Genomic DNA, 12,006 nt, shown 5'->3' on the forward strand with positions numbered 1-12,006 from the left:
CCATTATGTGAATGTTTAACACATACACATAGAAAAGGCTTGGAAGAATATGCTGCCACGATAATAGTTGGCCTCAGAGAAGGGGAGAGAGGAATGAGACCAGAGATGGTGGCCCAAGGGGACTTTAGCTTTTTGGTTGTGTTTATTTCTTAAAAAAATAAGAAAGGAAAAAAAAGTGACAAAAAACAGAAGGAACTTTCCCTTTATGGAAGAGTTCTGCTTCCTTTCTTGGAGAGTGGCCATCGCACTGGACTCCCTCACTTGGAGGCTCTGACTCCACCGGGGACCACACGGTAATTTCCTGCCCACAGTCTGGCTTAAACCTGAAAGATGCCCCCTGTCTATGAGTCTATTCAGAATTGAACCTAGGTTGAAAATTCCTGGAGGGCAGAGCCAATATTGATCTAGTTCCTGACACAGCATTTGATGGAATACCATTTGCAGTTTGGTCCTAAACACTGCTCATCACCTCAGGCTCAGGAAAGACGAAACTGTCCCATAGTGGAGGAGAACAGGGAGTTAAGACAGTCAGCTAAACGTAGTGTGGGACCCTGGGCGAGAAAACACAGTCAGAAGGGCCATTGGGGAGTTCTGAAGATCTGCAAATTAGATATGGAAGGCAGGTCTGGAGGAGGCCTGGGGCCAATCAAAGTCGGGCCACACAATGGAGTTCCTGCTGCTTCATTTCCCTCCTTCTTTACGTCTTCATTTACTTACTAAAGTCTCAAGAGCAAGCAGGGATGTAATGACAAATAAAGGAGACTATACGATATGATCTAGAAAGTTGCTAGTCTACTACTAGAAAGCAAGGGACTCCTGTGCCAAAGGAGTTTAGAATTAGAATTGACACATTTTTTATATCCAGCAGTATCTTGTCATCTAAGATGTGGTCCTTCACCTGTGTTCTTCCTTGGATTCAATCACTTTAAAGTATTCCTGGATGAGTTGGCAGATTCTCTGGCCGTTTAACTGGGAGTTTAAAGGCTGATGAAATTACTGCCCGGCGGCTCCAGTTTTCAAGCTCACTGGCTTGTGGATTCAGGTTTAGTTTCAAGAAATTTGTATGACTCATACAAACTGGCTATAGGGCCAGACCTGGCACCTGAGATTGGGGAGGTAAGCATCTGGCTTTTAATAATCTCAGAGCTGCTTTTAGTTGCAATATTCAGAACTGCTCTTCTTGGCCCACACTAGTTCATGCAGGCTCCGGATTTCACATGGTGGAGAAACACGAAGGCACTGCCCCCTTTCTGGGGACAGGCATATGATGCCATTAGAACAGGGTTTCCAAACCGTGCCCCGGTGCTGAATGTCACAGAACCAGAGCAAAGCCTCCCATTCTCAAACATTTCTGCTGGGCATTGCTTGCTAGAGTTTTTTAATGTGCATCTCTAATTATGATTACTCTGTGTATCTGTGCACTAGAGTTCTCTGTCTCTGTATCTCCAGACATTGTCTCCACAAGGACACCTCACTGCCTTTTCTCAACTGTTTTCGCACCCAGGAGATCTGTGTGGAGCTGATAACTCCACGCTGATAGAAAGAAGCCATCCTGAAGGCTGCCAGGAGTAACAGATTAAGTTCCTGGTGCCCAGGGGGAGTGAAGAGAGACCCAGTCACCCAGGGCAGCGGGCACTGCACTCCCAAACTAACAGACTCTGGAAACAAAAGCAAAACACGACAAGACAAAATGACAGCTCCTAAGGTGAGCCGAGAACTGCAGTTCAGAGCGTCACTTGAGGCTGTGTTTGTCACACGTGTGGAAATGTTGTAGGTAGCTGGACCATTTCCACACTTCTTCCCCAGGCTCACACCACCTCCAAGAGCTGGAATTTGGGACAGGCTGAGTCCCTGGCACCTCTCATGGCCCCCTGCCTGGGATCCCAGAGGCTCACCTCGCCTGTGCTGTGGAGCTGCTGAGCAATGCGCCTGAGGTCCTCCTCGCTGGCCAGAGGGTTCAGCTGGTCCTGCACGTCGTATACAAACTGCTGCAGCGACATCAGCTGGTTGGGTCCATTGAGCTTCCTCCAGGAAGGCAGCGTGGAGATGATTTTCTCACACAGGTGAGTCATGGGAGGGCAGACCTAGAGGGGGCAGGGCCGGACAGGTTAACTCACCTGCAGCTGTGGGTGCTCTGAGCCGAGCCACAGTGGAAAGGACACCTTTCATTCAGGCGCCTTGCAGGTGATTTGATGAATGAGTGAGTGGGTTTTTTGTTGATGATGTTTTTTTTTCTTTTTTTAGACTGGGTCTCGCTATTGCCCAGGCTGGTCTCAAATCCTTGGGCTCAAGTATCCTCTTGTCTCAGTCTCCTGAGTAGCTCCGACTACAAGTACACACCACTGTTTCCGGCTAGTTAGTGTTTTTTGGGTTGAGTACTGGGGCAGTTGTCTTTTAGACTTGCTTTTAAGCCTAATCTATTGCTCAAATATAAAGTTTTATAAAGGCTTTTTAGTTCATGTTAAATAGATTTTGAGTCTTCCAGGAATGTTTTTGGAATTGTGGTCTCAGTCACTCAATCAACTAATGTTCACCAACTCCTAATGTATGTTTTACTCCCTCACTTTTTCCTCCCTCCCTCCTTTCTTCCCTCACTCCCTCTCTCGTGACTGTTTCACTCAGGCAATGATCACTTTATGAACAGAGGAAAAGAGAATGAGTATCATCATCAATATTAGAGTGAGTGTTTACCAGTAAATTATGCATTCGTGGGGACTGTTGTTGAAATATTGTTTCCAATTAGACCCATTCTTGGTATGTAGGCTGAAGTGGATTTTTAACCTTTTAACTTGGTTAATTAAATCAGCATATGTTACAGACTCATGTAATCCACATACCTCTGAATTAGAAACCACACAAGCCACAGGCTGCACTGTGCCATTAATTCCGCACTCCCCTCTCAAATTCTTTTATGTCAGCTAAATTCTACTCTGCATTCAAAAACAAAATTCTCAGGGTTGAGTGCAGTTGGCGTGGCGGGCTCCACCTGCCTGAGCTCAGGAGTTTAGGGGTTGGGCAGGGGGTGTCTGAGAAGCAGCAGATCATGCCAGAGCCCAGCTCAAAATTCTCCAGGGACGCTCCCTCCTGCCTCAGGAATGCAGCCCCAGTCCAGACCTGGTGGGGAAGCGCAGGGGCCCTCACAGACTACTGTTATCCCAGATCACCGCCCGGTTTCTGTGACGGATTCCTCCCAGGCCTCACCGGACTACCACCTATCTTCTGATGATGCCACAATGGGACCCCAATGAGGGTATCTGGTGTGAAGGGCAGGGTTTTCTGGAGACAGGAAAGGGTTTCCCGAGAATTCTGGAAGCATGTCTGGAACCAGAATCTGGTGTGGGAAGCACAGCATTTTCTTATTAGCAAAGCAGTTAAAAAAAAAAAAAACACCCAGAGGCAGCTTCAAAGGTAAGAGAGGGAGATGGGCATCTGCCCGCGTTTGTCCTCAGGCCTGGGCAGCAGGAAGACTCCAGAGTGAATGCCACCACTTCTCCACTGGGAAACTTGCCCTTTTCTTACCAATTCCGGAGAGCTTTTTGAACATTACGGTGTGACCATTTACCTGTCCAAAGCATTGAGAATACTTTTTCCCAGCCTATTTCACCTTTCAACTTTGTTTACTTACTTGTTTGCCAGAAAAAATTTTAAAAAATGTTTAGATTTTCAAATAGGTGTATTTTCTTTTAAAATTTCTAGGGTTTTAGATCTTGGGTTTAACAGGTTTCCTCAGTCCCTAGTTATTTTGAAAATACACTCTCCACAATTTCTATCCAAGATATTTATTGTTTTATGTTTTTACATTTAAAAGTTTTAATCCATTTATTTTTGGACTTTGTAGTGTGTAGGAATCCAACTTTATTTCCTTCCAGACAAATAGCCAGTTGTGCCAGGTTCATTTATTAAATAATCTTTACCCCATTAAATTCAAATGGCATATTTATTTTCCATTATATTTCTAAAGATATTATGATTTACTTCTATACTCTCTAAGCTTTTCTTCCTATTTAACTGTATTGATTATCAGGGGCTTTATAATATGTTTAATTAATTTTTCCATGGAGATTTTAAGATAAAAATCCCAATCCCTTCAACCCATTCAGATGCTAACTGAAATTGTATTACATTTATATAACTAGGGAAAAATAAAATATTTAGTCATATCTTGCAACCCAAGAATGCAGTCTCATTTCCTTTGTTCATTTATTCTATCTTTCAAAAAAGTTTGTGACTGTTTTTCTACTTTTCCGAATTTTCTAAATATTCCACAATAAGTTACTGTTGAATTTTTTTTTTTTTTTTTTTCCAAAATTGGCCAGGCATGGTGGCTCACACCTGTAATCTCAGCACTTTGGGAGGCTGAGGTGGGAGGAGCACCTGAGCCTAGGAGTTCAAGACCAGCCTGGGCAACATAGTGAGACCCCTTCTCTACCAAAAATCAAAAAAATTTGCCAGACATGGTGGTGCGTGCTTATAGTCCTAGTTACTTGGGAGGCTGAGGTGGACAGATTGCTTGAGCCCTGGAGTTCAAGGTTACAGTGAGCTACGATCACACCACTGTACTCCAGCCTGGATGACAGTGTGAGATCCTGTCTCTGAAAAAATAAAATAAATAAATAAAATATTTTTAAAGAACCCAATAAATCGGTAAGAATTTTGTAAAATTGAAGTGGTCCACCTTTGCCCATAATAACCCTTCAGCTCCCATCATCTCCTTGTTTCTCTATTCTTCCTTCCTTTTCCCAGAGCACTAGGATAAAAACATGTCCAGGCAGACACCTCTTACTGGGTCCTACTATGAAGCAGTTCCCTGAAACCAGAGGCAAACCAGGAAGGAAGTACAAAGGGGTCCAGGCCCTCTCCAGGGTGTACTTACTGAAACAATCTGGCTTCGTATTTCTTGCAGATGATTTCGAAGTACCTTCATGTCCTTTGACCCAGAAGCCCCAGCATCCAGAACAAACAGCTTATTTGAAATGTGAAGATCATTTCCAAACCTAAGGGAAGAGCAGCAGCCTCCTCAGCAGTGAGTCAATCTCCCCAGGCCTTTCAATGGAGGGGCCAGGCTCCTACTGGCTCAAGGGGCTGGTAGGAGGGAAGGAAAGTTCTGGTGTCCTTGCAAAGGCCCCTCCCCATCCCTGCTGTTGGTGGGCTCTGCCTCATCACAGTGGGTGCAGAGACTTGGGGATATTGGCATATGGTCTTAGTCATAGGAGCGGGACCTTCAGGTTTGCACGAAGCAGCAGGAGCACAGCATGGAAAGATGTCAGCTTCTCCCGAGGCAGGAAAGGTGAGGCCTAATGCTCGCACCTTACAAGTGAGGACAAGAGATACTGTGGAAAGTGGAGGGACTAAGAATAGAGGTGTGAATGCAAAAGCTACATCACTGACCTAAAAATATTAACAGAAGCCCCATTTTTATATCTGAAAACAGATATAGTGTCTCAACACAATAGATAAGTGTCTCAAGTTGATAATGCAAGATCAGAGATACTAGCATATTATATAAAGCTGCAGGTTCAAACTTTTTTGATAGACTCTGAGTAAAAACATATATTTTACATCATAATCCTGTACATACCCATACTCATCAGTGAAACAAACGTTTTACAAAATAATACTTGACATCTGATCTATCCTATTCTGTCCTGTTCTGTCTTTTCCTATTCTATCCTATCCCGTTCCATTCCATCCCATTTTAAAAAGAATTGGCCATGACTTCCTAGATGAGTTTTAAGACTCACTAGTAGGTTGCAACTTATATTGTAAGATATACTGATTAGTGTTTCTGAACACTGAATACTGCGTACTGAAATCTAAACAGCTAAAAGAAGTCACCTCCGGGCAGTGTTGCTGGGAGGTAGAAAGAAGGGGGTTGCTTTCATCACGTGCTCTTCATTTGTATTTGATTTATTATGCGGATTCATTGTTTTAATAAAAATGAAAAATAAAGGTTATGCATCCCTAATCCAGAAATCTGAAATCTGAAATGTTCCAAAATCCAAAAACCTTTTGGGCAAAGACAAGACATGCAAAGGAAATGGTTATTAGAGCATTTCAGATTTAGAATTTTTGAATTAGAATGTTCAACTGCTATGTATACGTAAATATATTAAAATCCAAACAAATATGAAATCAGAAACACTTCTAAAGCCGATCATTTCCAATAAGGGATACACGACCTGTACAAGCAAAGAGTTGACCAAGAAAGAAAGACCTTTAAAACCTTTCTCTGGTTCATGAGACTTCCTTTGTACTTTTTACACCTCTGCTTCAGTTCTCAGGGAGAGGAGGCTACCCGTGAGCTGGAGACTAAATGGCTGCCCCTCACCTGTTCCTAATCTCTTTCAGCAACGATGTGTCTTTGTCATATCCAAACTCGCCTCCAGCCGGTCGAGGAACATTCATGATGTCAGCGTGGGTGGCCACCAGAACAACTTGGAGTGGGTTCTTCAGCTTGCCACCGAAGGCTGGGGGCAGAGAGGGAACTGCTTCAGGGGGTGGGTCCTCCTACCTGGCTGCCTCTCCTGCCCAGGTGAGGGGGGTGTGTTGGCCTCATGCCCAGGCCGACTCTCCAGGTACAAGTGCAACCTGCCACAGAGATGAAGGCCCCATGCCCACTGTGCACCGTGACCCTAGAAGGCCCCAGCATGGCCAACGACAGGATGAGCCCATCTCCTAGGCCACAAGGAAAGTTGCTCAAAGTGGACCAGAATGACTAAAGGCAGTTTCTCAAGTCTCCAAATAGCCCATACTTACAAGGAGAGGGAAAATTTAACCTCTGACAAAGGGGATGCCATTTACAGGACCAAAGAGAGACGCCTGAGCGCAGCAACACCACAGAGATGGGTCAGAGATAAACGACCTGCAAGTCACACAAAGAGCCTCCCACTTTGTGGAGTGTTTAAAACAAATGAAAAAAAAAGGAGAAAGAAAGAGGCAAAACTGGCAGTACCCAGAAGGGCATTAAGCCCAATTCCTTGTATTATTATATGCTTTTCTGGAAAAAAAAAAATTGACTGCTGAGTATTGCGTTTCACCAGGGAAGGCTGCTTCTCTTGTTGTGGGCAAAGACCAAAAGAAGTTTATTTCATGTTATCCTCTCCTCTAGGAATAAAGTTAAGATAACACATTCAATCAACATGCTCCCTTTCTTCATTTCCCTCTCTCTTTTTTTTTGAGACAGGGTCTCACTGTGTCACCCAAGCTAAGTGCAGTGGCACGATCTAGGCTCACTGCAGCCACAACCTCCCAGGTTCAAGCAATCCTCCTGCCTCAGCCCCTCAAGTAGCTGGGACTACAGGCACATGCCACCACACCTGGCTAAGTTTTTGTATGTTTTGTAGAGATGAGGTTTTGCCATGTTGGCCAGGCTGGTCTTGAACTCCTGAGCTCAAGGCATCCGCCCACCTTGGCTTCCCACAGTGCCAGGATTACAGGCGTGAACCACCGCACCCGGCCTCTTTCTTCATTTCTTAGCGGAATTACAGGATGAAGAAGAGCTCATCCTGCTGACTAATTCTGTACCCTTTAGGTAAAGGTGCAGTAGCTATCCAAGCAGGGATTCCATTTTGCACCCAACATACAATGACCATGGCTCTCAAGGGTAGAAAAAAAGTGAGAAATGCCTCTCAAAGGATTGTTCAGAAGTGGGCCTTTGAGGCAGGAATATACAATCATGAAACAAAAACGAACACCTGAGCCCCAGGAAGCTTCTCAGAGTGGAAGTTTCCCAGCAGGAAGGAGAAAGGAAGTTGGCTCAGCTGTTAGCCACAAACGGTGGGATCTGCTCATGGCCTGGTGCAAGGCCAGCAGCAGCAGTGGCAGGAGCCTGGAAGGAGGAGGCGATTCCTGGCCAACCACAGGTAGGACATCAATGGCCTGCAGGGACTTAGCTCACCTATGGGTTCTTCAACTGGGACAAGGGACTTCAGGAAACTGAGCCAGAAAATCACTTGGTTCAGCTGGATCTCATAGGGCTCTTCTAGACTAAAGACAACAACATGGATTGACGTGGGATCATTTGCAGCAAAATAGTCATAACAGCAGAAATACACAGGATTTCCAGAGAACTCCCACACGCTGAAATCGCCAACTCCTACAGAAAAAGAAAAATGATAACAATCGTGAAACACCACTAACCAAATTTCAATCATAATTTCTCTTAGCATTCCAAGGATTCGAAGTAGGCATAGTGATACTTATGGCATTCTTCTGTATGTGTATACATCTTGTTATGACTTGGGTATGGTTTGTTCCCCACTAAAACTCACACAAATCACTCAGTGAGGTGATGTGGGAGGTGAGGCCTGGTGGGAGGTGTTTGGGTCCTAAGGGCAAATCCCTCCCAAATGGCTTGGTGCTGGTGGGAGTGAGTGAGTGTGTTCTTGCTCTTGTGAGAGTGGATTTGTTCTCATGGGAATGGATTAGGTCCTGAGAACGTGGATTGATGTAAAGCAGGTTTTTGTCCCTTCCCATATGTCCACTTCTCCTTTGACCTTCTGTCACATTTAGACCCAGCTCAAAAGCTCTCACCAGAAGCAAAGCAGATGCTGGTGCCATGCCCCTTGAACTTCCCAGTCTGCAGAGCCATGAGCTAAATGAACCTCTTTTCTTATCAATTACCCTGTCTTGAGTATTCTGTTACAGCAACACAAAATGAACTAAGACACACATCTACTGAAGTCCAGATCGACTTGTGTCACACTTACCTATCTATAGCATGTATATCCATGTCTGTTTTTCTACTTATGTCTGCACCTGCTTAACTCTTTCCCTAAGTACCTTCATTATTATGTGTGTGTATATATATATCTATATCATGACTACTTCTAATACCCTGGAGTGCTACACACACACACACACACACACAACATGTACACATATATGTGAATACCTGGGTGCTCACATGGATATGTGTGTGTGTGTGTGTCTGTATACATATATATTTTGTATTACTCCCCTTCAAATATTGGTATATTTAAAAAAAGAGAGAACCACCTGAGGAAAAAACAAAGATCCATCAGGTCATATTACGCAGAAGTGTGAACACCACATCCACAACGACACAGTTGTACGCTCACATATCCTTAATACAGACACTCCACCTTTACTTGCAGAATTTACTCCTGACAAGGAAGGAGCCAGGGACAAACTGCCCACTTTAGGTTTGTGATTCCCAAACTCACAAAGTCCCACAGAGGATTAAATGAGAGAAGGTGGGTGAAAAGATTTTGTGTCCTGAATAAGTATACATGAATTTTGGAACATGCCAGGGTATAGGATATTGAATGTAACAGTGACTATGAAAAGTCACCTGAATTTGGCTCAACAGGGACTGACTTGGCCAGGTGAGTGAGGGCCCTGTCCAGGCTGCTCAGAAGAAGCAAGAAGCATGCACCGGTGTGAGATGCAGAGCTCAGCAGTTCTGCCTGCACAGGAGGTCGGTGGACCTGGGAGGAGGTGGGGTCCTTCAGGCAGGAAAGTGTTAAGCACGGGTCAAAGGTTGTATGTGGGGGCAATTGCTTTCCCATACTGGAGCTGTGCAGGCTGCCCGTTTCCCCAGAAGTATCTGCAGGTGAGATTCCACCTCGTGCTCCCAGGATGCCCGGAACCTCCAGTGGACCTGAGATGCCTCCTGTCTACACTGCCACATCCTGCCAGGACTGTGGCCGCCCACCACTGGCCTCTGCGGCGGCCTGGCAGGGCCACTTCCATCACAGGATTTGAAGGCTCCCTTCACCTAGTTTACCCCTCAGTAGCTTACTCTGCACCTGAAATCCTGCAGTCAAGATGCACTCTGAGATCTAAAGGGTTTTTCTCAGCCTTGTAGTGAAGCAGGAGGGACCACCCTCCAAAGCTGGCTGCTTAGGCCAAGCATGGAAAGTTCTGGTACCCAGAAATTGGCTCTTGGAGTGTGGGGTCCTGAGGTGGGTTGGGGCTGGGGCTGTGAGAGATCAGATGGGAGCACGGCCTGGGGTCCCAAGACAAGTTTCTCTTCTCCCTGTGCTGCCACGGCCAGCTCTGCTCTGGGGAGCTCAGAGGAAGCCCAATTTTTAAGAGAGGAAGATGCACACAGACCATGAACTCATGCAATTTTTGCCCCTGGTGCAGGGGGACTCTTCACCCATGTGGGCCCTGAGATTAGCCGAGGGAGCTGCCTGGAGACTGCATAATGGCATTGCTCCAGAGAGGGAGCTCAGGCTGGCTCCCACGCACTTTCTGAGTCCTAAGCAGCTCTACACTGCAGCACCATTTGTATATTCCAAACACCCCTAGACTGCATCCTGCTCTGCAGCCCAACGGCCTTGGCATCTCCACATCCCTAGAGCCCCACTGATATCTCCGCCTGCAGCCACCACCTTGGCTGGCAGCTGCCACCAAGGTCTAGGCATGAGCCATTGACAGAGACCCCACTATCCCTAGCAGAGTAGTGGCAGTGCATTTTCATGTGCCCTAAGGGCGGAATCCCCTGTCTGCAGCCACTGCTGCTGTGTCCACTGGGTCCTGAAGTACGTGCAAATCACACACTCCCCAGCTGGCTGCATACGGCTGCTGACACTGAAAGCAGGACAACTCTTCCCAGTAGCAGAGCCACAGTGCAGCCAGTGCCTCCCTGACTCAAGCATTTTGCAGGGGCTGGGGATCACATGTACCACCAGGGGACCTGAGGACAGGCCTGCTGAGCTGGACTCCACAATCCCCTAAGTGCCTGAGTATGCTGTCTGGGGGCCTGGGGATCACCTAGCCCAGTCCACCACCACTGGCACCTGAGCACTCCTCTTAGTGGCCTGAGGTCACACCCAGCCAACCTACCACTATCATCACAGCTGGCGCCCACCTGTATATGCCACCTGTGGGGCTAGGTACTGGCCTGCCTAGCCCATTGCAGCCACTGCCAACATCAGCACAGATTGCTTGGGAGCCAGAGGGTTGTCTCACTACGACTACTGCCATCACTTATACCATGCCTGCTGCCCAGGGAACTGAGAACCTGGCTACTCACCTGGCCCACTGCTACTACTACCAGCACTTGAGCAAGCTGCCTGGAGGCCCAAGAATCAACCTACCTGGACCCACTGGTATCAGTACCAGCATATACCGCCTTGGGGCCCAAGGACAGGCATGCTTAGCCCACCACTGCCACCACTAGGTTCTGAGGACTGGCCCACGTGGTATCCCCATCTCCAGAAAAACTTTACCACAGCCTCTACTAACAACCATACCCTAAGCCACTGAGAAAATTAGACACCACTGGAGCTGTTCACAGCTGCAAAAAAATCATATGGCCACTATGCTACTGCATGCACCCAGAATCAAAGCCAAAGTGCCCTACTCAACCAACACCACAGACACATCTTCAGGAAAATGCCCTCCCCTATGAAAGCAAGTTCAAGAAGTTCAGAGAAGTGACTATTATACCAGATGCACAGATATCAATGTAAGGACATAAGAAACATGAAAAAGCAAGGAAATATTACACCTACGAAAGAGCAAAATAACTCTCCAGCAATAGATTCTAATGAAAAATAAACCTATGCAATCTAAAAAAAGTACTCAAAATCATGACATTAAACAAGTTCAGTGAGGTACAAGAGAATCCAGAAAAACAATACAAATAAATCAGAAAAACAACTCAGAATATTAATGAGAAGTTTACCAAAGAATCAAAATAGAAATTCCAGAATTGAAGAACTTTTTGAATAAAATAGAAAATTTATTCAAAAGCTGCAACAACAGACTAGATCAAGCAGAAGAAAGAATTTCAGAAATTGAAGATAGGTCTTTTGTAATAATCCAATCGGACAACATTAAAAAAATAAAAATAAAAAATAAACAAAGCTCTTGTGACATATGGGATACCATAAAGCAATCAAATATTCAAATTTTTGGTGTCCTAAAGGTAAAAAGAAACTGAAGGAGGTAAAAAATCTATTTATTAAAATAATTGTTAAAAACTTTCCAGGTTTGATAAGAGATTTGGAAATCCAGATGCAGGAAGCTGGAGAG

At 45.5% G+C, this 12,006-nt stretch overlaps 1 protein-coding gene across 8 annotated transcripts in view; it reads right to left on the bottom strand.

Annotated features, from left to right (window-relative positions):
• The window catches only part of DAPK1 (death associated protein kinase 1), a 210,668-nt gene that overhangs the window by 3,512 nt on the left and 195,150 nt on the right, over positions 1 to 12,006 (bottom strand). For all 8 annotated transcript variants that reach the window (XM_063636281.1, XM_063636279.1, XM_063636283.1 and 5 more), the window contains 4 exons: positions 7,898 to 8,095; positions 6,329 to 6,467; positions 4,874 to 4,994; positions 1,896 to 2,084 (listed from right to left, as the gene is read on the bottom strand). In XM_063636281.1, coding sequence (XP_063492351.1) covers positions 1,896 to 2,084; positions 4,874 to 4,994; positions 6,329 to 6,467; positions 7,898 to 8,095 — 647 coding nt within the window. The remainder of the gene's footprint in view (positions 1 to 1,895; positions 2,085 to 4,873; positions 4,995 to 6,328; positions 6,468 to 7,897; positions 8,096 to 12,006) is intronic.

This window comes from Symphalangus syndactylus, chromosome 3 (assembly GCF_028878055.3).
Source record: "Symphalangus syndactylus isolate Jambi chromosome 3, NHGRI_mSymSyn1-v2.1_pri, whole genome shotgun sequence".
NCBI classification, from domain to species: Eukaryota; Metazoa; Chordata; class Mammalia; order Primates; family Hylobatidae; genus Symphalangus; species Symphalangus syndactylus.